General features: G+C 40.3%; 2 protein-coding genes across 4 annotated transcripts in view; one reads left to right on the forward strand and one right to left on the reverse strand.

Moving 5' to 3' along the window:
* Positions 1–4,633, forward strand: part of LOC134859845 (amyloid beta precursor protein binding family B member 2) — a 31,789-nt gene extending 27,156 nt beyond the window's left edge. For all 3 annotated transcript variants that reach the window (XM_063876577.1, XM_063876579.1, XM_063876578.1), the window contains 4 exons: positions 1,746–1,826; positions 1,918–2,033; positions 2,165–2,347; positions 2,812–4,633. In XM_063876577.1, coding sequence (XP_063732647.1) covers positions 1,746–1,826; positions 1,918–2,033; positions 2,165–2,347; positions 2,812–2,988 — 557 coding nt within the window. In that variant the 3' untranslated portion in view covers positions 2,989–4,633. The remainder of the gene's footprint in view (positions 1–1,745; positions 1,827–1,917; positions 2,034–2,164; positions 2,348–2,811) is intronic.
* On the reverse strand, positions 4,032–23,915 carry LOC134859846 (putative methyltransferase NSUN7). Its single transcript, XM_063876580.1, has 13 exons — positions 23,603–23,915; positions 22,274–22,655; positions 17,483–17,541; positions 14,828–14,958; positions 14,593–14,745; positions 13,743–13,926; positions 12,613–12,847; positions 11,889–12,032; positions 11,288–11,389; positions 9,880–10,015; positions 8,857–8,980; positions 5,470–5,722; positions 4,032–5,311 (listed from the first exon to the last, which is right to left on the reverse strand). The coding sequence occupies exons 2-13, from the start codon at positions 22,623–22,625 to the stop codon at positions 4,950–4,952; spliced, it is 2,235 nt and encodes a 744-aa protein (XP_063732650.1). The 5' UTR covers positions 22,626–22,655; positions 23,603–23,915; the 3' UTR covers positions 4,032–4,949.
* Between the last annotated feature and the right edge of the window lie 1,655 nt (positions 23,916–25,570).

The following is a 25,570-nucleotide window of genomic DNA, read 5'->3' on the forward strand; positions in this document are numbered from 1 at the left end:
AATGACCTTATCGCCTCTGAAGCGACTGAGAACATTTGTTAATAGAAAAGATAGCATTGTTTGGTTCAACTAAGCACAGATAATGCTGACTCCTCGCCTCACAATCACTGAGCGTTATCCTCACAGCGCTCATTCCATTCACCATTTCCCATTCCGCTAAGTCCCACTGCTTGTTCCTCTCAGTCCCAAGTAATTATAGGAAGGAAGAGAAAAAGCGAGAAACCAATTCTTCCTCTGTTACCCCAGCTGGTGTGTGTATTTGCTGAGTGTGAGGGATAGGAGCATGAGATTATAAAAGAACTATATCGGCTCTTCACTTACTGAGGCAGTCGACCTCATTAAAACCCAATTAGTGTTTCTTTGAGGCAAGGTCTGGTGCTACATGGCACCCAACCCAACCCCAGGATCAAAGAACTTTTTGGCAAAACATTCCTCACATGTTTTATAACTATTAATCTTGATTTCATAGCCTTTTAACTGAAAAATGTGCTACAGTGGATAGTCCTTGGGCTCTAGGGGTTGATTCACTGCAAAGACAGTGGAAGAAAAACTGTTTTGTTCTCACTTGTATTAGACCTCTTCAGTGTTGTGCACAATCCTGTGTTGGGGCACATTTTAAGAGATAAGCACTGAATGATGTGGGCTGAGGGCCAACTCAGGAAAGGACCCTGCTGTCCTCACTGGATCTAGACTGTCTGAGCTCTGCTTTAAATTTTAAATGAATGTCTTTTTTTAGAGCTGAACATGTGAGATACACTGATGACACTTACACTGATGAGGTGATTGGATTTCCATTTTCAGTCCAAATGACCCAATGGAGATGAGTTTGCGGTAAATTAATATTCTTTGAAATCCTGTAATAAGGATGTGCAAAACGGACTGAAACTCATAATGACAAAAATGTCCTTTTGTCTTAGCTAAAGTAAACTTAGCCAACCTCCAGTGGTTTAACTCTTCAGCTTCACTCCTGTGCAGGTAGGCTTGACATCACTGTTGGATGTGATTACAGATGCAACAAAGCAAAACCAACTTGAACCATGCGAGTTCTGGTCAGAGCGGAAAAGGCCTAAAAAACTCTCAACAAGGGAGGGACTCAAACAGTGCTTCACACTCAACTCGACTCATTCATAAATAATTCCATATTACAATTGCTCATTTTCTAAAACCATGTTTACCAGCAATAGAGCTAATAGTTAATAATTACGACACCCTTTTGAGAGGGATTCTTCAGGTTTGCTCTTAATGTAGACACATTCAAAAAATGTGTGTTTAAGCACAATTAACTGCAATTAAGCAATCAACCATGTTTAGTGTTTGCTATTTTACCTTGTCAAAGGTTATCTCCCGCTTACAGAGTTAATTGCATGGTGTGTAAATAGGGACTTCCTGAGGGTTCATGATGTTAATGTCTGCGCTGATTGGGATGCAGGTGATACACATCTTTGATCATGCCTTGTTCTGCCTTCAGGCATCAGACAGGCACAGCTGGGTTTCATGCAGAAAACAAAAATGTACGTTCTCGTGTGCAAATATCTTTTTCATGCCCTAATCATGTCAACAGCACACTCAAATATTAAAATATTCACCAGAGTTTGTTTATTTCCCTAGTTTTAGCCAATTATCATGTGTGGACTTCACTTTTGGATCTTTGCGTTAGATGTTGTCGTGTGATCAAATTCCCTGCGGTGGTTTGTGTGTGTGTGTGTGTGTTGTAATGTGGGTGTGTGTGTGTTCTCTCTCTGCAGAGTTTCCCTTGCCAAAGACTGAGTTGGTGCAGAAGTTTCATGTGCTGTACATGGGAATGACGACTGTGTCTCGCCCCATAGGTAAACCAACACCCATACTCAAAACACACACGTCATAATAACACACCCTGCACTTTCTCACTGTCCAGGCTCTCCTGTGTTTGCTCCTCAGGGATGGACGTCATAAATGGAGCCTTAGAAAGCCTCCTGTCCTCCACAGGCAAAGAGGACTGGACTCCAGTCATATTGAGTATTGCTGACACGACTCTGGCTGTCATCAAAGAAAAGGCAAGGGACTGTTTGTCGCTCCCCTGAGGAGTGACAGATGAATAAAATATGTGGATGCACTTGTGGATTGAAGAAGAAGATCTAATAGAGCAGTGTTTCAGATCTAACTCTCCTCTTGTCTGTGTGTGCAGGAAGAGGAAGAGGAGGTGTTGATTGAGTGTCGAGTCCGTTTCCTGTCCTTCATGGGCGTGGGACGAGATGTGCACTCATTTGCCTTCGTTATGGACACTGGGAACCAGCATTTCCAGTGCCATGCTTTCTGGTGCGACCCCAATGCAGGAAATGTGTCTGAGGCTGTGCAGGCAGCCTGCGTAGTAAGTTCAAATATATTATATTATTTAAAACAATGATGCGGTGGTGTTGTGTTGAATAACACTTGTTGTGTTGGCAAGCTTGCCAAGTTAGATGAGAAGATTGATTCTGCTCTCATGTTAATTATATCACTCTTCTAACTCTCAGCGATACAGCTGAGGTCAAACCTTAAAAAGTGAGTTTCCTAATCATTCTATATTAAGTCTTTTAACTACTCTTTTTACTTCATATTTCAGGAAAAAACAGTGCCAAAAGACTAAATATAGTATGATAAGAAAATGTATCTCAGAAACTAAATCAAGCGCTTGGTATAAAAGAACATTGTAATGTGATTTCAAGTCTTTATATCAATCAGAACACATTTGCTTTTTCCTATTCATGCTAAATATAGTCTTTGGGCACAAATGGGTAAACTTTTTTTCCTTAAAACCCAAGTGACAAAAACTCTTCTTCTCCTCTTCCTCAGCTGCGGTATCAGAAGTGTCTGGTGGCACGGCCGCCCTCCCAACGCGCCGGCTCCTCAACCTCGCCCTCTGCGGACTCAGTGACCCGCCGGGTGACCACCAGTGTGAAGCGGGGCGTTCTGTCTCTCATAGACACTCTGAAACCCAAGAAACAGCCGTCAGAACTCCCCCAGCAATGACCGTCACCGTGACAACTGCACACCTGGACGCCACTCACACACTGTCGCCACGACAACACCTAATCAGTACCAGCCATGGTAACCAACAATGTACATATATGTTAACACACACCACCGCAGATGAAGGGGAAGAACAATCCTTCTGTCCGCCTGATAATATTAAAAAAATGAGAAGGAAACTGCTGTTTCGCGAGGAAAGAAAAGTTGATTTCAGTGATCGACCTTTGAACCCTGCTGTGTCTAAGTGTAAACCACCTGCTGGCTTCATATGTTCTCACTGTATGTGGATTTCTTGATGGAAAACTAATTTAAACTCTCTACGGACATCTACAGGATTAGAAAAAAGGAAAAGATCACATTTCTATTAATGAAAGGTTTATGGAACCACTCATTGGTGCACTCCATTTTCTTTCATGCTACTTCCCTTAATGTAAAAACATACATCAATACAGTAAGACCAACTGGACGCCTGAGGCATCAGCCTACAGGAGCCTTCCAGGACTGAAAAGATGTCGACATGATGTCAAGGGATTTTAAAAGAAGAAAAGAAACCAAGAGCAGACAACACGCTCCATTCCACCAAACGGCATTAAAATATTTTGTCCCTTCGATATACGTCAGACTTAAAACACACATCCCCTCGAGGATGATTGAAATGATTGTAATAATGAAGTGTATGTAAATTATTGTATGTAGGAAGAGAAGATTTAGGGCACAAAACTTGTAGATATGAGGGACAGATGAGATGTTGGAGAAAATGAGACAGATGTGGGTTTTGATTTTGCATGTTTTCTTGATGGGATGTTTTATGTTAATGAGTTTAAAAAGCTCTCGCGACACACACACACACACACACACACACGATGCTCTTAGCAAGACATCTTCACTTTACCATAACTGGATTCACACTAAATTTGGCATTTTCTGACCCATACCTGAATAAAAGGTTACTCTCAGCTCAATTTACAGAATCACAATTAAAGATTGTAAGTCAACACATTTGAATTTCCATAACTGATGAATAAAGGGATCAGCAAACCAAATGTAATCATTTTTTATGTATTTTGAAGCTTTTAATTAGTTAAGATTGTAATTTGCATCAATTGTAAAGAAAGTAATTTTTTAGGGTTCAAGAATGTTACATTGGTTATGTTCAAACTTAGCATTTCCTCAGGAATCTTTATGCATACACCTAAGACTTATGTGGTAGCAGGAATATCCAGATCCAGGCTTTGACCTTGGCAGATGTGAAGCGCTCGGGTATATGAACAGTGTTTCCTCGGCTCAGACAGCATTGAAAATATCAAATCGTTGCCAAGGGTAATCTGTGTAAGGGTTAACTTTATTTTTCTCTTCCTCTGTAAATCCAGCCAGTCTGCTCCCACCCACAAAGAAAAAAACACATTCAGCAGTAGGGGAAAAAAAGTGCTGTCACACTGCTATCGAAACCTTTACACTGCTTCTATAGCTCGTGGCTACAACCTGCACTCCAAGTGAACTCTGAATGCAGTTCGATCTGAATGGAAAAGACACACACACATGAAGAGAAAGAGAAAGATGCTCTAAATCATTTCAGTTCTGTTCTTCACTCATCTCGACACCATGTAAATGTAATCTGTTGTGACAATAAATGCATTACCAAAAAAAAGGAGTAGCATCTCGAGTATGTCCTTTTAATTCTCGGGTCCGTTGAACTCTATGTTATAACTATTCATCACGTAGTTGGATGGTACAATGGTACATTGGCCAAGCTACTGATATAAGCCATTTCATTATATTCTGACCGTGGTAAGGTTGTTCGTCAAGGCACCCAAACACACTGATATTGACATAGCGGTAATGAGAAGTAATAAGCATTCAAGGCAACATTTCACATGTTCTTTGTAATTTGGCAGATAAACAACACTGTGTTTATGATGGTGTTAGATTTGAATATCAATGAATATATTCTGTTTGTGAGCTCAAAACAGAGGCCGGGATTTGACCATAGCATCTTTGGAGAGACCACCACTGGAGCGGGAGAGGGGAACGCTTGGAGTTGGGTTCCTCCACTTGTTGTAGTTGGGATGAGGTGGAAAGAAGCTGGGGAAGTGAATGGTAGGCAGGACAAGCACCACAGGCTTCAGCGGCTCCTGAGGAGGTCTGCGAAGACGGACAGCTGGGGTAGGAGGAGGAGCTGTGGGATATGTCATCGGGGTAGAAGTTGTGGTGTTTAATACTGGGGTGAGGCTTTTCCTGGGTGAACTGTTTTCTGGTTTGGTGGAGGGGAAGGAGCTGGACACAGTGTTCTTTGTGAGCTGAAAGCGGAGTGCTCTGGCTTTTCCTGAAGGACAAAACAACGGAGATCTTGTAGATGATGACATTTTTGTGCCAAAATACAGAAAGAATTGAGAAAAAAATACTAGTAGAGGACATGACATACTGATCTACTGTTCTGCTTTATAATACAACTGACTTAAGATATGAAGTACCCTTGCTCACCTTGCAGTGACTGCCGTCTGTTAATAAACTCCTGTCCACACAAGCTAGTGCTGTTGCTGCCCTTGGTGTCTTGGTTTTTGGATTGAACCCTGACAGAGAGTTGGGGCTGAGAGTTGGGAGCATGGGTTGTTGTTTTTGACATCCTGTTGGTGTGTCCATGCTGTTCTTTCTTGGAGCCGATCCTGTCCAGTATGCCTTTAGCATTTGCTCTGACAAGCACATCACGTGGTGGCTCTTTGAACACTGGCTCAGGCTGTTGTAAAAGTAAAAGACAAAAGCAGTATTTTTATTTTTATTTTGACATGACCTAATCTTTTTAAGGTTCAAAACTGATCAGAGAATAGAACATTTTGTATCCTAAAGCATACAGCAATGTGCCATAAGACCTCACTAAACAAAACTCTAATGTCATAAATATTGTGCATTTTTCTTCTAATAAGACATCATCGTGGCATCATACACAGAACTGTATGCTGACACAATGATTTATCTGCCCTAAAAAGTATGTTTATTATTTATTCAAATTTTTTAGGCGCTAAGGAACAATCTGTATTAATATTTAATGGTTTCACTAAAAATAAATGTGATTGCATTGCCAAACAAATTTGAATAAATGGTATTGCTGAGGCACAACATATGTTATATTGGTAAAGGAAAAGAGGAGAGCCACCATGTCCTTGCTGCTGGCTACAGGGTCACCTGCTGTCTCAGCAGCAGCCCACACAGCCGCTACTGCTCTCCTCCACGCCTGAATTATTCACAAGCACAGTGTACACTACGGGGACATGCAGCATGTGTGGGTTTATGTGTGTATCTTGTTTTTTTAGTACTTGCTTCTAATTTAATTGAATGCATATGTATGTTTGGGTAAGCTGTAATTTTATGTACACAGGCATGTGTGCACGCATACTGTTAGCTGTACCAGTGTATTTTGCACATATGGATGTAGTTATTTGTGTTGATAGACTCGGTACACAGGTAAACAGGCTTCAGAAGCACCGCTGTAATGCAGTCTTTGGTGGACACCCTGAACTTCATTGAAGCTAACTCATACAGACAGGGGGCGCTGAATTATTCAACAGACAGTCTCCCTTGCCTCCCTTTCTTCCCCCTCACCCCTGTAAATTGCACTTCCTCCCTATCTCCATTAACCAACTATGCCATACTCTGCAAAACTCTCATTTCTTTCTAGACCTTGCCAGACTTAGCTGCCACAGTGTAGCCTGAAGAAAACTGGAGGGCACTCCAGATCCCTGGCAAGACTATGCCTTATATTGCAATGTTAAAAAAATAAGTCGAATTTTTGCCTCATGTTTCAGTTCTGCTCCTTCCTTGGCCCATGCTACACCCTTCCACTAAGTTTCATGAATACCATTCCAGTCCTGGTGGTTGTAACAAAGTCAAAATGAAAGTGTTGGGTTCTGAATCCCTTATTAATTTGGTCCAAATTCATAATTCAGAGTTTGGGGACTTCTAGTAGAAACTCTACTTGCAATGCGATGTGCTTTCTCTAAAAATGTGGCCAGAAACACACTATTTTACTCTTTATAATTTCCAGCTGTTTCTGTATGGAGAGCTCATAAAAACGTTTACTGTGTGCCACTATGACAGTCGATGTAAGCCAGACAGCATTCAAACACTTATATAATTGCCATTTTTATGGCGCTTTTCAGAGTGCCACAATAACTTTTGATTAGCTGAGTTAATAGTAGGTAGGGAGAAAAAAAATCGAGTTTGAGGTGCCATTACAGCAGTTTGATTATCTTTTCATTCCTGTCTGTGGAGGTATAAAACATGATGGATAGCCAGAAAGACACCTCAGTGCGAGAGCGCTCCATCACACCCAGTGGGAGTAAAATGGCTGAATAACCCTGTGCTGGAATCATTAGCATAAGAGCAGATTTGACTGTTTTGTTGACAATGAGGATGTGGGGAAACCCGGTCACACAGACTTGATGAGACTTCCTGATGCACAACCCTGCACCTAGACCCTAAAGCTGGGCTTCCTCCTGTAACAATCCTTATGTCTCAAACCACAAACAGAAAACAGAGGATGAGAGAGGGTTAAACAGAGGTGTTAAAAGGGAAAAGAGAAGGATTTTGTCTCACATTAAACAAACTGCGAAAGACACTTGTGACATGACAACACAATAGAGCTACAGACAGAGTGCTTTCCAATTATATATGTTCATAAAAGAGTCACAAAATGTCTGAGGGAGCTCTTTTTAGAAACAGACAGTCAAACCCATTAAAGACGCTTCTATAGTGTCTCATTTCTAAGTGTAATTCATGAACATCTTCATACAAACAAAACACTGGATTTCTACTTGTTTTTCTTCTTTTGGTAAGACTGCTCTGTCTCTGCTCTGAAGCAAACCTCAACCATCTCATGCCTCTCATCTCATCCTTCTTCTATTGATTTCTATTTCCAAAGCTTTTTTTCCAGTTCATCTTTCTCTCTTGGTGGCAGATTAGACTCGGAGAAGACGCCTGCGTTTGAGCCCCAGCATTCTTCTTTTTTCTAGCAGCTTCACTTCTTGTTCTTTGCTTTTTTCTGTTAGAGGTTTGACCAAGTACCTGTCACTGCCTGCTCCGTTTGACCTGATCTCAACTTGTGTGGCCTGGTTCCTCAATTATCTTACCCTTTCTGCCCAAACCAAAAGGCATCCTTATCTCGGTCTCATATTTTACAATTCGTTTCCCAGTGGATATATCGTTTTTGATAGATACCATGCAATACAGTGTAACTGCTTAATCATATTTACCACTCTTGTCTTAGGGCTCACTGATCAAACCTCTGTCACTCTGTCTCTGTTTTGTCCACCCCTGTGTGTATTATGACAGAGCCAACTACAGGGGTTTTTCAGGACTCAGTAAAAAAAGCAAGTGAAGGACGAGTTAGTTCTTCAGACATAATGGATGAGTGAGTCGTAAAACACTTTCTCTGACAAATAACATACCAGAAAGGTCAGGTCCAGGGCTAATGTAAGACCAGGCTGAGCCAGATGTTAATTAAGCTAAAATGGTCCCTGCTTGTCTCTTTGTTTGTCTCACTGCCTGAGAACAATGGCAGCAGTAGACCTAAACCAATGGTGCTGTCCGTTGTGCTGAAGTAGCAGACTGATTTGTAATTGAGACTTCTTCTCTAAATCCCACCCTTCTCCATTTTTATTTTTTTTACAATTTGCTTTTAAAGTGAACCAAATCGGTGCATTCTGAGGTCCACACACTATGATTCCTGCTTCACTTCCTCTCTGATGGTCATATTGTGGTCACTTAATAAAATATTAAAATGCTAAATTGACCCTTGACTTATTGAGGTAGAGTAAGTCAAGTGTCGAGATAAATATTGCATGGCATATTGGGGATGCTGATAACATCCTTTACCTCTTTACTGAGAACAGCCAGAAAGCAGCCATTGCTCTGTTCTGAGGGCTCCAACATGAAGAAGGGCTCTGATTCCTCTGGATCCGCTGCATGGTTAGGAATACTGAACGGGGATTGAGAAAGCCTAGAGAAAAAACACATAAAAACAGGAAAACACACTGCACAAAAACACAGCGCATCAGCCAACTGGCTTGCTACTCTAGCACTGCGAGTGGGACCCAGTTACCCCTTAAAAACACGCCTGTTTGCTATCCTTGCTCCTAAATGTTGGAAGGAGCTCCCCATTGACATCAGGACAGCACAAACTCTGCATATCTTCCATCGCAAACTGAAAACGCATATGTTTCGATTGTACCTTGTCAATTAAATTCTTGAAAAAAATGGAAAATAAGCACTTTAAATTTAATTTAGGCCTTCTTACTAATTCACCAGCAGCTGCAATGGTATGACTTGCTTGAAGTGAATATATCTGCACTTTCCCTGTTATCCGGAGTTTGAATCTCTATGGTTTTTGCACTTATTGTTAGGTGCAAAAAGTTTTACATGCTTTGCTTTATGTGGTGTGTTCGGTTATCTTAGCAAAGCCAGAGTTATCCATTTCAATAACATTACTTGTGTTTTATTCAGCTAGCTTGAGGCGTTGGCTGCACACCCCATCAGCTTACTGCAGGAAGGAGTGAGACTTGGTACAATCGGATCTACAGGAATGGTAAAGTTCAACAAGTCTTAGTTTCTGTAAACCACACACATAAAGAATGTCTTTGAAAAGGGAAGCTGCCTGAAAAATATTTTTTCCTGCCTTTTTCACAGCTTTTAGAGACATAAAATAGCCCCTTTGATAATTGTTCCTCCTTCAGTTCCAGCATGAGATACGCTGAAACTTTGACAGAACCTGTCTGAAGGGAGACAGACAAACAACCCAGCAGGCTGACAGGCAGCGAGAAAAACAGACACAGAAAGACAACGACACCACAGATACAGAGAGGGCACCGGGCTACTGAGGTACAGAGACTTGAGGCTGACCTGAAGTTTGCTTGTTTTGGTTCCCCGTCTTGCTCTGAGCGGGCCTTGGCTTGCTCCAGTGCTCTGCTCACTACGTCTTCATTCTCCTCTTGGTATGATGAACAGGTTGAGTACACCACTGACAGAACCCTCGGAACTACACAAAACGTATGCATGTCATCAACATTCCGCATGTATTATGTAGATAATATTTAACCTCTGTGTGTATCGTACTTAAAATGCAAATACATCTGGAAATATGTGACACATAAAACAAATACAGTGAAATAAAGATGCTTGATTGACATAATAACAAAATCCTACATATACTAGAAGCCGAAAAACAAACATGCACACATTCAGTCTAAAAGCCTTCTCCTCTGTTATGAATGACAGTGAATGGGATTATTCCAGCTGAGCCATCCTCCTCATCATCGCTCCCTTTGAGAGAATGAATATTTATTCCTCAGTACCCTATGTGTATATACATGGCTCATTGCAACTGCTGCTTGCTTGTAGATTTGTAGAGCTATTGGCCATTAGATTTTTATTTTTTGCTCACTAATTATAGCCAGAGAGAAACAATTAGCGCCAAGCTGATAAGAAATAAAACCTGCTCAGATGTGGCGAATCTGTTCCAAACAAATGTAAAATATAACTTCTAAGGAAGAGGAACTGAGTCATAAAGACGAGACGACTGAGGGAGAAACGTTTGTCTTTCAGATGTCCTGAAAACACACACATAAAAGCTATGGAGGTGTGTGTTATTAAAAGTCCGTGTGAGCGTCTTTCTGTGCATGTGCTTATCTAGAGTCGGTGAAATGAGACCATCGACTCAACCAAGCTAAAGCACTCGATACACACCCACCATTAATTAACACTCCTATTAGAAAGTATCTGCACTGGCAAAAACGAAGAAGAGGGCTGATCGATGGCAGTGCGATTAGAGGAGCTGGTTTTCATGGCCCCTAACAGAAAGACTCCAACAGCTCGATGAACATGACCAACACGGAGAGAGGAGCAATACAAGATGGACTGCGGCTAATGAATACAATAAAATGCAACATATAAAATAACAAAGAGAAAAAAAGACTTGACTGTGACATCTGCTTAGAGTACAACATTATGTTACTGTGCAGTAGAGGTCCCTCTGTCATAAACTGTTCTATAGAATGTATTTCATACAAAGCATAATTACCTATCAGCAGTTTCTTTTGCTGATTGGCACAGAGCAACATTAGCATTCCTAATTAAGACTCAGACAATCTCCAAGGGATCCCACAGGCTTCAGTCTAATGGCATACCAGATTAGATAATTAGGAAGAATAAGCTTCAATGCGTCAGATAGGTGTGAGATTCTATACGCTCGAGCCGGAGCTCATACAGTATGTGTGCATGTCAAGATGAGAGCAGGTGTTCCGACACTCACACTTCAAGGCATGATCAATATCCTTCCTCTGCTGGGCCACCAGAGCTTCCAGTCTGCTCGGGGCTATCAAGCCCTGAGATAAGTCCTGCAGCAGTTCTGTGTCTGAGAAAGAGCAAAATCTCAGTTGAATTAGCTGGGAGTGTGGTGTGCATAAGGACGGGGTATTTTTGTTAAACTCTAATATAAATGACATGATTAAACATAACTATAAAACACATAAATAGAAGTTTGACTTCATATTAACACATTAAACTGATTTTTAAACAGAAAATGTTTTGAAAACATTCATGGGAATGCTTATCAATAAATGTGGCTGCACTAAACTTTAAAATAACTTTAAATTGCTTTTGCATTACTTATTTACTCATATTTTTAAGTGTGTTGAAGTAGTAATAAGAGCTTAATAGGGTTAGGAATTTGCAAAGCTTGCATTCAATATTAATTAGTGCGTTAATTGTATTGCAGTATTAACTGTTGAATGCATTGAACACAGGACCCTATCCAACAGTTTGTGCGTCTGTTTTATTTCAGCCATACACACATCGGTGTTATGTACCTGGGTTAGTACGTACTTCTGAAATGTGTACAGATCACTATGTACCTGCATTCTCTTGCAGTATGAATTCCACCGGGTTGCTGACTGCAGACATCGAGCACTTTGGGGTCAGCAGGATAACGCACACCTTCTGAAGTCGCTTGTCACCGTTGTCCAAAGACTGGAAGACTTCTAGTATCAGCTTCACATCTGAGCAGAATACACATACAGTAAGGTTTAATGATAAAAAAAAACACACATTTTCTCAATGCTTAAAGTCTATTTACAGTGTCTATATTTATTCATGGGAAAATACCGTGCCTGAGGGTATCTTTTGCAATTATAAAATTGTCAGCTGTGTAATACCCGCTTTATTGTTTCTCTAAAGACTACCATTGCTGAGGTTGCAGCAACCATCAGCATACTATAGTTACATCCAGCTCAGAATATCAGCATACATTGTTTTTAGTGCATGCTTGTGAGCATTTGAAACTAACATGTCTTTACCCAAGACTCTCTGTGGTAATACCCCTAATATTTGATGCATTTGCTCTTAAAAAAGCCTGAGAAAATGTTATCAAATATAATCATTCACTAATCACTCATTTACCAAAGTTTTAAAAAAAAAAGAAGCATATTCCATTTCTCATTATCTCTTTCATTGAAGAAAATGACACAGAATAAAGATAAAGAGCTTCTGGAGTGAAGACAACAAAGACATAAGTAGATGTCTCTTATACAAGGACACAAACACATGTTGCACTCATGGACACATCTATGTAATCCTTACTCTTGCAGCCCATGGCAGTGACGGCCTGCTGCAGCTCCTCTCTCTGAGCGTCTGTATGACCACTGACACAAACGTAGACTGTGGGCTGGTCGCTGCCAATGCTTTTACGTTTCTCCGCAACTAGGGAGGCAGTGTGGGAGACGGTGAGGCCAGAGAAGCAGCCCAACATAAGAACATCTCCTTCTTCTGGCAGCAGGGAGCACACTGCCTGTGGGCCCAGGCTGCAAGATTTATCCTACAGACGCATTGAGTGAAAGCATTAGAGACAAACACACTTCAACGTAATATGTGTAGATTCAGGTTTCCTACACAGCAGCAACACTCTGTAAAATGAGACACAGATTAAGATGAGAGATAGGAGGAAGAAAAGGTGCTCTGTAGGAAAGTGGTACATGGAACTGAGGTGGAAATAGATGAGAGAGGTGAGGGAGCTTGGAACAGCTGTTGCAAAGCAGGTACTGAGGGGAAGCAAGGGGAGGAGTGGAGGGAAAAGGAGGCAGAGTAACAGATCAGTCAGATTACAACAAAGATGTCCTTCAAACAATGGAGTCCCTTCTGGAAATAGTAGTGAATGGATCCCTGTGGAACCACCGGGCTGGCTTGAGTTTCCACAGTTAATATCCTTATGGTTGGTTTGTCAAGAAAGACAATCCAGGGATGAGAAGAACAAGGACATTTGAAAAGAGATAAACTAGAATTGAGAAAGTGTAGTTAAAATAAAATAGAGAGGCTGAGGTTATTAATTAGGCAGGGGTGTGGAATATTTGTATGATTTAATTGTGTTGTTGTGCTGTGCACGGCTCACAGTTTGTAAGGAAGCTTGACTTTAATGGAGGAGAAAATAAATGATGATACCGCTCTCCCCCTCCCGGACTGGAGGATTCTTTATGAATCAAAGTGAAGAATGGCCAGATGACAGGAACTGATGTGAATTATTTGTATCTGAGAAAACTAATCCTTGGTTGGCATAAGGGATCTCATTGTTATAATCAATTTGAGCAAGACCATTACCAAAATAAAATCACAATATCACAGGAGATTGATTGTGCTGAACAGATTTCCTCAGCCATATAACATCTGCAGAGAGGAGGGAGCTCTTGTCAGATACCTCCCCCCTGTGAAGTTTGTACCTGGATGATGAGTTTGTGGTTGCTAAGCAGCTTGGTGGTGTACAGCTGAGCTTTCAGCTGAACAGGGAACACCAGTATATCCCCACAGTGGGGATCCTGGCAGAAGGTCTCGCCCTGCAGCTGACCGATCGATTTCACCTGTGAGAATCCCGCACTCTTCAGCACACTTTGGACCTCATCAAGGCTGTAGGAGAGGACAGAGGAGAGCAGATTAGTGGAAGCCCAAGAGAGGGAAGGAGGGAAGAAGGTGAGAGGTGGAAGAGAGAGGAAGACTGTCATTATAGATAATAATAGAGCGTAGAATTGCAGTGTGGCTTTTAAAAAGACTTTAGCAGTAAAATGTGTTGGAAAAGCCATTAACACACACACATGCGCACACACACACATACACACACCAGTAGACCCAACAGGTGACCTTTACAGTCCTACAGCTGGCTGAGGGTTGTTGCTGATTGAATCTGTCCACAGCAGCAGGATTTACACCTAACTGAATCAGCCTGTCGGGGCGCCTGAGAGAACACACATTAGACCACACACACGCATACACACACAAACACACACACACACACACACACACACACACACACACACACACACACACACACACACACACACACACACACACACACACACACACACACACACTCACACACATACCGTCCAGTGGTTTAATTGGATGTCAGCTGGGCACCTAGCCCATAAAACATTGGGCAACACCCCAACTTAAAGGTTTCAGAGTAGATGTAGGTGTGTGTATACACATGCTTGCACACACCCTGTGTGCATGTACAGTACAGGTGTGTGTAATCTGCTCTGGTGAGGTGTGTATGTTTGAGTGTGCTCAGCTAACCTGCTCTCCAGTGTGTTGACCCATGCGTAAAGTGGAAGGCTGCTTGCTCTCTCCAGCTTCGTCTTCAAACTCTCTGGCAGGATACACTCGATGGACAAGAGATCATGTTTGATCCTGCAGCGGGCCAGAGAGGCTGCCAGCTTGGTTTTAAACCTGTGTCCAACACACACTCCCTTTAATAAATCCACTCCAAGTTTGGCTTCTTTATTCCATGTGCAATTTTTTCATATCTTACCTAAGGAGGGAGTTCTCCACATCTCTGACTTCCTGTTCAATCTCCCCGTCACGTTGGCGTTCCCTTGGGAGAAACTTTCTGTCCTGGAAGTCATAGAGCATGACGGCAACAAGGCACAACTGTTCATCTGGCTAGAGCACGAGAAGAAATAAAGGTATGGTTAATTGGTGACTTCTGGGTTAGTCGAGAGAATGCATGCCAGTTATATTAATAATAACTGAAACACAAACATTTAATTAGTAGATGGTTAGACCTCAAAGGTAAGTTGCAAATATGGTACAAGAATATAGAAATGTGCATAAAACCAACACAACATGACATTGGGTAATAGTGTTCTTTGTTTGTGGTTACCTAATGAGGTGCATGGCAGTGATCCTAAATATTTGTATTCATTTAGAGATTGATAAATCCAATTTGTGCACAAACACAAATAGTCAGTAGCTAACACTTTAGCTTTAAGATGTCCTGCCATGACCCCTCTGTTGCCACTTAATTAAACATAGGAGGAAGCCTAAGTAATGTCTCTCCATCTACTCCTCTGCAATTATCTCAATCCATTCAGCTCTCTCCCGTCTCTCTCTTTCTCCCCATGTCTGTGTCCCTCTCTCTCTCGCTCCACCTTTTGGTCCCTAAGGGTGGGAGGGCACCAGCCGCATTAGTGGCAGATGGTGTTCCAGGGCAGCAACAGCTTGAAACATTCTCACTAGTGGGCTAATGGGTCGAGAACAGGAACGCTACAAGGGTTTCTGCTGCAGCAAAGGAATTAGCCAGCGCTTAATATTCATTCCGGAGGCTTTCAATTTCATTTTTAGGAAAGGTCGATTATAGAGATGGGTTGTGCCGCTCCACTTTTCCTCTCTCGACCTCATCCCCTCTGCTTAAGTTCCGCTTGTCCTTTACCAAGGTTAAACCCATGGGTGTGGGGAAATTCCCAGTCATTAAGTTTCCTGGCAACAGCACCCCATGGTGGAAAACAGGTCTCCAGTAAACATGCCTGCTGTGCTCTGGTCTCACTTTATTTAGACTTATTTTCAATTGAATCACATGACCATGACATGGACTTGAAAACAAGGCTAGTGCTGAAGCTAAAATGCTTAATAATAGATGCTAAAATTGCCCAGAAGAATGCAGATATAGTTAAAATGCAATAAAGCGTATTTACATAATGTTGCTTATGCTTATTTCATGTTGAAAGTGCCAGTACCCAATAAGCTTGCCTCACATCTACAATGTCACTCATTTCCGTCCTCCAAAGGATTAAGGCTTCATTTTCTCATTCCATTCTGATCAAAGGCGCCTCAGGCTCTCTCAGCATGCAGGTCTATCTATAACTTAATTTCTCATTCTCTTTTTTTTCTTAATATCCTCATGTACCCCCCTTTCTCCAGCATGCCTATTCCCTCTCACCCACGTCTCTCTGCTCTCTCAATCAAGGTTGAACTTTATAGATGCCAGCAGTGTAAAAGGAGGTAAGAGTGAGCTCTAAAGTCTGTCTCATTGTGTCTGGGCTTTATTGTCTCACTAGAGGGATGCAGAGTAACGACCTGCCACCAACACATAGGGAGACCCATTCATTTCACACAGGCCCATATTTCACAAAGCTATAGTGTGAGTGTGTGTGGGTGGGGGCAGGTTGCTTTGCAAAGTAATGTGTCTGTGTATGTTTCCTCTGAAGTAGACATTGGGTGTCTACAGTCTGTACACTCCATGACAGCTAAGTTTTCAGTTAACACATTCATCACCTCTTGCATTTATGACTCTTCTCTCCCTTTATCAGCTGTGTGCACACAAACTAGGGCTTTGCATGTTTTATCACCATCCAGACAGTCTGAGAAGCAGCTAAAGCAGCCCTCCTCTTTTCATAGCCTTTGCTTTTTATTTGGAGGGAAAAAAATAAAGTAGGGCAAAAGTACATGCCAATCTCCTCCAGAGGATGCTTTCTGATTTAAGCAGCAGAACGTTCATTTTCTTTCTAACAGCCGCAGGTACGGGGCTGTGCCGGGAATCTTCTTTTTTTTTTAATGCAGCACAGTCTTCGAATCGCTAATAACATTCAGCACACTGGTTCTAGAACACATGTAGGATAAACACTGTGCAGAATACACTCAGATGCAACATCATCCAAACACAGGGCCCCTGGGTTGCTACTGCATTCTGATTTCATCCCTTATTAATGGGGAGTTTTGCCTGACAAAGGTAATAAAGACAAGGCCAGGCATATTCTGCCTCAAAGTAGCTTTTAGATGTGTTACTCCAAAGGGAGCAATTGTCATTGATTAGGGTAGGGAATATGAAAGACAGGAAGTGCTTTGTGAGTGGATGAAAGGAGAGTATCAGTGTAATACGTCAATATTACTGCTACTGATTAGAGGTCTAGAGAAAAGAACAAAGAGTATGAGGAGTATAACAGTGGGTCATGAATATTGGAGAGCAATGAGTAAAGCACTGTCAAAGGAATTGTGAGCAAAGGGGTTCCGAAAAACAGCTTGAGGTAAACAAAGCAATAAACAAAGTGTCTAGCTATTCTCAGAATCAAAAGGATATATTATTCAAACTCCTCTATGACACATAATGCCAAAATACACCAATGGATTAAACATGTTTGCTTCTCTGAAAGTGTTGCTGTATTAAAATATATTACTCTAAATGACTTACCATTGGCTGAGTGAGGTAAAAGCAGCTGTCAATCATGATGTCCTCCAGCAGCTCTTGATCTGTGCAGAAATGTGAAGTGATAGAGAAGTAATTAGGCAGGATGGAAATGTGATGATGGGGATTTCCATTAGTAATTATGTGTCTAAGTAATTACGATGCATATCTGGGCCATCTTTTATATCAATGTCTAATTATCCTGAAATAAACCGTAAAGACTATTTCCGCTGGACTATTACGTAGAGGCACAAGAAATAAGTACTATCCATTCTGGTAATATATGCTACAGAGGCCAAATCTATATCTAATGATGTGAGCGTGTCTAGAAAAAATGGAGAAAAGAGATTAGAAGCAAGACTCCTAGAGGCCCCCTAAATGACTGTGATTTAATCTAAAAGGATAATTTAATTAAGGGTTTAGTTTGCTGTGATTAAACGCTTATTTGACGCTTAATTAGAGTTATTCTTAATTTGCCTTCGCCTCATTTCTTTCATTTCTTTTGTCTGTGGTGGGGTTGTTGTCTGTTGTGGGCTGTGGGTAATGGAAGTACTACTGACAATAAAGATATCTAAAGTAATAAACAAGTCAAACATAACAGTCAAGCTTATGCATTTCATACCAGACTACATTGTGCCTATGTTTGTAAGACTTGTTTTATTCTTTATTTTATTCAACATGTTACATACTAACGATGAAATTGTGACTTCATTGACAAACATGAATGACTTATCATCCATTTTTATATTAAACACAAACAGGACTTATATAAAATCATCATCAATCATGTGTTACATTTTTTGGGGTATTACGTTTTCGTCCTTATTAAACAATGTATCTTAATATAATCTTCTGTGACCTTCTGTAAAAATCTGGACAGTAGTTTATACATTAGAGAGGTGTGAGCTGACTATTGGATCTATATTTGACATGACTGTCATTTAATAAAGGCAGCGCCCTTCTGGCTAGCGAACAGGATTCTTTCTCTGAATTTACACACAGACTTATCCTTTCCAATCCCTTTAAAATATGAGGGAGATGGAGATCTGGCAACATTATCCAATTTATCATGTCAGGATTAAAAAAACAGCTTCTTCAAAAGCCACTCTGCAGGTCCAGTGTTTGCTCAGTACACACTGGAAATGTGTAAAAGGATCATTTCACTAATGTGTTTCTGGCGAGGTCTAAAAAAAAAAAAGGCTTTTTGTTACTGCAGAGAGGTGAATAAAAGGTGTTGATGAGGTGCATATAGAGAGATAATTGCATGAACCCATGGTTTTAACATTCATATGCTGGTGCACTTTGTGTGTGTACCACACAAGTGGTTGTCTTCTTGGTTCATTCTTATTCCTGACAGACACACACTTAAGCTGCAAAAAGGAGTTGAGCCCAGCCCGTATGCTGAGACACCATGGAAACCACAGACACTGCTGTTAACTTATCACAACATCTCAAATCATGGCAAACTGTACCCTGGCTCTCAGCCAAATGCATGCTACAAATAGTGTGTAGGCCAGGACAAACACACATGTGTGTGCAGTTACAGCCACATGTCCACACACAAACAAATGTTTGCATGTGTGATAAAGAGCTTATTTTTAAGTGAGGAATCAAATGCATTTCATAAGAAATGGTATCAGTTTTAGCAGGTTCAGGTCAATGGGGTTTAATACTGGCTATTACTGCAGAAGGCCTTAAAGATAAGCCAAGAAGAGATACACACTCAGTGCACACAGAGAAGCTCAGACCCCTGAGGGAGCCATGATAGTTGGGTCTGTAGACATCACACCCTTTCGCATACTTTAAATCACACACAGCAGTTTGAGTAAAACACAGGAACACTAACTCTAGAAGTTGACATAAAATTAAAAAAATAATTAGCTTAAATCCTTAACCAGCAAGAGCCACTACTCCCGTGTTGATGTTGTGTGGCTTCCAGGTATTCCACAATGAGCAGTGACTGATGGTGACTGTAGTCAAAGACATTCTTAGTGAAAGAGCCTGACCTGAATGCAGACTCCACTTCTTCTGGCCAGGTTTTTGTCTCACCATGTTCCGCACCAGTGCACCAGATTGCACATTAATCTAAAAAAGGACCCTTAAAATCACCTTTGGAATAAATGGAAAATCTATCTTACATATTATGCGCCTGCATTATTCAATATTTGCTGTTCCATACTAGTGTTAGCTGTTCTGACAAGGACAGAAATGTCTTTCTCTCTCTCATGCTCTAAATCCAGCCTAACACATTGTGGTCCAAATAATCTTTATAGATGCACACAGACAATACAGCAACCACTGTCATCTGACAAGGGCGTCTGGCAGCCCAGCTAGACATTTGGACAATGACGCAGAAATACACAGAGGAGTAGCCAGTGGAGAGAAAGAGGGAAGAGGAGGGGCGCTCTCATGGCCAGCATCAAGGTCAAATACTTTTGCCATTAAAATTTCCCACAAAAATAACTTAACATAGCTTCTTAACAACAGCATATAACCTCAGGCCCTGAGAAAGCAAGGGAAAACATATCAACACGAAATGAAACCTTGACAACATAAACTGCCTCTAGGTCAGTGATCAAGCACAGTCACTCACAGCAAGACTTTTAAAGAGGTCAAAGAAATACCAAAGCCCTGAAGATATAAAAAAGAGAGCAAATTAAGTTATGGGAGAAAGGGAAGAGAAGGCGAAAACGACTTGACTGCTAATATTTGTCATTTGGCCAACTTCTGCTACTTCTTTGTCTACAAAATGTCATGTCCAACTCACCAGGGAATATCATCTCTAACTTCCGCTCCATTTTTTTGTATTGACTGACAATCACAGCAACGGTCAAGTATGTGTCCTCAGCCACCGATGTGGAGCTTACTGAGGTTCTTTTTTGTTTTAAGCAGATAAGAGTTATAATCACAAGATCAATACCAGAGCTCATTGGCATTTTGCTCTGCTTGTTTTCGCTGCTCAAGCATTTCTTCTTCAGGTTAACAACTGACCTCAGCTCAATTTTGCATCAGTCATTCCAAGGGAGTGCACAAATAATGTGTCTTGTGTGTATGTGTGTGTGTTCGACTGCCAGCATAGGTGTGTGTCAGTAGCAAATCAATTTTGCACCAAAAGTCAGGCGGCTCAAGGAAGGAGGAGAAGGAGAGATTAACATTGGCTTCCAGGCTGTCATTTCATCTGCACCCAATTTCCCCACACAGCCAGCCCGAATGAATCTATCATGTGACCAAAATACTTATGTGATCATGCAATTCAACAATGTTTATAGTTTCTGAAATCAAATTTTTATAAAGAATGATGTTCCATTGATTTGATGTGCAATAACTACAGTAGAAACATACACTGATTTAACCTCATTTAAAGAATAACTCTTACTTTGTTTAGAAAGTGTTTTGCATGTTAAAAGAACAGGTAAAGATCGGGAAGAATATAACTATTGCAGGTATCTGCCTATCCTGTAAGCTATACAACAATAACATGTGCAGCTCCGAATCTTTTAAAGCTTACCCTAGTGGCTGAAACTTTAAAATGTACTAATTCTAGATATGCCAGATGTGGGAATAGGACCTATCAGGGAGAACTGTACAAATCTAACAATGATAAGACAGAGAATATTTGCCTTTGAACTAATCTCTGAACAAAAAGAGGATTCAATTCGACAAGAAATACAGCATATTGTAATTGTTCTAAACTCAAGCAGCCAATTAACTCTAAGTAGAGCCCAAGTTCAACATTTTGAACAAATTGTGCCTGCAGTAACTGCAAATTCTTTTTCATGTTGAGTATATACAGAAATACTCTCAGAGAAGAAGAAATAATAATGTAATAATAATGATTTAACCACATAATGAATGACCTACAGTTGAATAAATGATACTACAGGCTACAGCAGCCTGGCCCTGCAATGATGGATATTTTGAGGTGTTCTGCATTAATTGTGGGATGTAAGCCTGAGGCTTTTCCAAGCAATTTGGAAGGATAGTGAGAAGGAAAAAAACGTTTGTGGCCACTAGGGTGTTCCTGCTACCTGACCTCTCTATCCACTGAGAATGTATTAAATCGATTCCAGCCAGGTTCCTGCACTGACAGTCAGCTCACCTCCCCTACCTTATCACCATGGTGATTACACACCCCTGTGACTTTGGCCAACCGGACCCCACCCTAGCCCCAGATAACAGATTATGTGCTGGATTGATTTGTTAAATCACACTCAATTCCCCCTGGTCATTCAAGCGTTTTTTCTCTTCTACTTGTCCTTCATCAATCTATCTATATCCAATTCTACCTGTCCATTAATGCCTCCCTGAGCTGTTCTGATGTGGAATGACTCTTTGTTTGCCAGGAATCAAATAGTCTTCACTTGCAATTTGATGTAAGTGAAGACGGGGTGGTAGTTGGTGTGGTAGTGATATCAACCTGATGGGAATGCTTGTTTTATTTTTTTTCTATAACTTAATTTATTTCTGTGTCCTAAGGTGGTGACTGTACATTTGTGGGGTTATCTTGTTTTGTTGTGAGATCACCAAACCTCTACCTTTCATCTATGTTGAAATGGCAAAAAGGTATTGAATCAGAAAATGAAATAACATAGTGTGACATATGTGGCTGATCACTCTTTGCTGATGCCCCCAAAACAATATAAGTTCCCAAAAAACAATATAAGTTTATAAAGTGTGTCTGTATGCATGCAATGTTGACAGAGTAAAGAAAGATGGGCGGTAAAAGGGAAAAACAGTAAAGACGACATGTTGAACAAAGCCAACACATTTCACTCTACCAGTCATCTACAAACTCACATTTAAGTGTATTGAAGGCCAGCTCGTAGGCTGTACGCTGCATCTCCTCATCTTTGACTCCAGGTAAGCAGAGTCCTCTTCCTTTCCCATAATTCACCAACCGTTGGGCAGGAGGCTTCTCCAGGTGGTGATTCTGGAAGATGACTGATGCAAGCAAGTAGACTCTGTCCGGAAAACCCAGCTGACCTTGGCTGGTGATGTGGAGCTCTGGAGAATTAGCTGGGATGTCACCTTCGGCTGGTTTAGCTGGAGGAGTCAGGTCGTTGCTGCTTGCAATCCGGGAGCCAGCCTTTTTGTTTTTGCCCTTGGATGAGCGATCGAGACGTCCCCCGGTATGTTTATTTCTCACCATCTTCTCAGATACGTATTTTCTCCCTTCCACCTGAAAATAAACCAAGAAATCAAAAACCCCAAAACAAATGATGCATCCACATCAATAGTCTACACTCGACACTAACATTTATAACCATGGTATTCATTTTTGATGTCCCATCTCATCAAGTACTTTTTTTGACATATTTGTACTCTAGGCCTACTTAAGTATTTAAATGTAATGCTACATTATGCTTCTACTAGTACACATACAATACATCATATGCTGATATGATATAATGCAGTACTGTACTACTAATGGATCAATTATAAATTTGGTCCAAATTGACCAACATCAAAATGCTATTATATTACTTATATAAAACAGGATAATATTATAACCATTCTAATAAAATACTGTCAAAATATCCATTCTACATAAAGACTATTTTTACTTTTGATACTTTAAGTATATTTAGCTGATAATACTACTGTACTTTATATTATTCAGAAATGTGTCATTGTGCAGAATAAGCAGTTTTACTTTTGTACTTTAAGTACATTTTGATGTTAATACAATTGTAGTTTTACTTAAATAGCATTTTGAAATCACAATTTTTACTTGTAGTGGAGTAATTTAAGATCATAGTATTTTTTATTTTACTTAATGATCTGAGTACTTATTCCAACACTTTTTATCACCAACAACTTATATTTTACTTTGTTTATTTCAGCAGGGGTGCCCAGTTGGCTAACCAGGTTGCATGACATTATGACAAGGTAAGTTAGTTAACGTAAAGTAAATGTTGTGACCTGGGTAGTTCATTATTAAATGCACCTGTCTGAAACTTTTAGGACCTAGATAAGACTATGAGTCCACAAGCTAACTTTTCGGAATGGTTTATAAACTTAGCTTCAATAGCTATCTAACCACGGCATTACTTCAAGGTAAACAGGCTGGCGATCCGTTAGCAGTGTCGACCAAGGCAATATTTCCGCGTAAATCACAGTAGCTACCTTATGAGAAGAGGATCCTCTTTTCCCCCCAGAAGATATAGTCCAGGTATCCGGGGATCTTCATATTGAAGTACAGTTAACGGTTCTACTGTTGGTCCTTCTGTTAACCTTGACTCGACGCACAGTTTTAACGGCCAATAAATCCCGCACTAGTTATAAATCAGATCCGTTAGGAGGCGATGGGCGTCTCCTCCGATGTTGACCGATCCCCAGCTCCTATATGTATTTTTATTTGTTTTTAGGAAAGGAAAGTGGGTACGATGTTTAGGTAAAGAGTGTAGTGTCTCCACTCAAACACAAAGTTTATAAATGTCTGTAAACATTGTGGAACACTTTGGATTAGCGTGTTTCCGTCACCATAGCAACATGTTAATTTCAAGGTGTTCTTCACGGATCCAAAATGAATTCCCTCTAAACACAGGATGTCCTCTGTCTATCCGTTCACAGAGCATGATGTCAAATGAAAGCTTAGGACAATAAATGGTGAACAGTTAAAATACATCAAAGTAAATCAGTTGCAGATGGCATGCAGCTGCTGTTTCAAAACACATGGACCATGAAGGAACTTGAAATGATTGCTATGGTAGTTGGGTGCAAGATTGGCACGCAGGCCTATATCAAAATGAATTGTGACTTAAAGTCTATAGTACATTACATTGTTGTATTATCAATTATATTATTTAGATATAATATCTTGTATACGTTAGGTATGTTTTTTTTCTTCATATTGATAGCATTTACATTACACATTTGGTTCAGTGTAAAAGGTTAAACTAGGTCTGCGATGTTGCTGTAGCTTAACTTATGTATTTCTCTAGTTTCACTGTAGTGAGACACAGTTTTTCAATTGAAAGCAGCAAACATGGTTATAATTATAATTTTAAAGTGAGGCCAAGCGTGCACACATACAGGCAACAATATTCAGGTGCAAGGCATACAATAACTGCATTGTACAAAGTAGGTCTGGACAAAGTTTTTCATCTTCTTTTACTCATTTCAGGTTAATGTTCCATAAGATATTCCTCAATCAAGGTGGCCTGACATTGAGCAGACCTCCTGTGTGCCATACAAATATGCTTTGATCAGCAGTACTCTGTTTAAAATCTCTCTGGTCAAATTGTCTTCCATATGATTTTCAAAGTTCACTTGTGTCACATCAGTTTGTATATTTTATTTGATGTTTAATTTGCTTGCAGTTATGTTTATTTTCACCATAACTCAATTAAATCAAAGTATAATACATTAGTTCCAGACACCACTAATTTATTTTTCATTGGTCAGTGACTTACTACATAATAGTACAATGAAGGCCATATGTCACTATGTTTTCTCCCTCAAAATGCATCCAATACATAGTCCAAAATAACAATGTATGTATAATGGTTGTAATAAAATAGAGAATAACGTGCAATTTAAGTATAATGGGTGTAACTGGTAAACAAAATGTAGGTATTACAAATACACTTAATTTGTAAAACGTATAATTACTCAAAGTGAAAAATGGCCATTCTTAACATATTTTAGGTATACACATATTATTTTGATCAATGAATCAACATGTCAGCAGCTGTTAATGTTGTGGTTGGTTTTCTAACTGCTTTACAGGCTTTGAGTCAGTTAAAGATGACTGTGTGTTTTATGTTTCTGCAAACAACCTATAAATTGCAGCTGACAGATGGTGCAGTACACAATTCAAAGTGGTATAAAAGTGTAAAATAGCATTAAATGGAAACACTTTTATATGAGCCTCAAAACTGTACTTCAAAACGACAATTAAATAAAAGTACTTAGTTCTAGTACACCACTGTCATTTGTGAATACATGGCATCATCACAGTGATTCTCCCATTCCGTTTCTAAATCGGAGAGGTGATGCTAATGCCTCTTTATGTGAAATTCTGTAAAGAATTGGCAATTTCCACAGCAGCACTCTTTCCTTTAGTGCCTGAGCTGCTATGCCTGTCCAAAT

Source organism: Eleginops maclovinus, chromosome 23, assembly GCF_036324505.1.
Source record: "Eleginops maclovinus isolate JMC-PN-2008 ecotype Puerto Natales chromosome 23, JC_Emac_rtc_rv5, whole genome shotgun sequence".
NCBI classification, from domain to species: Eukaryota; Metazoa; Chordata; class Actinopteri; order Perciformes; family Eleginopidae; genus Eleginops; species Eleginops maclovinus.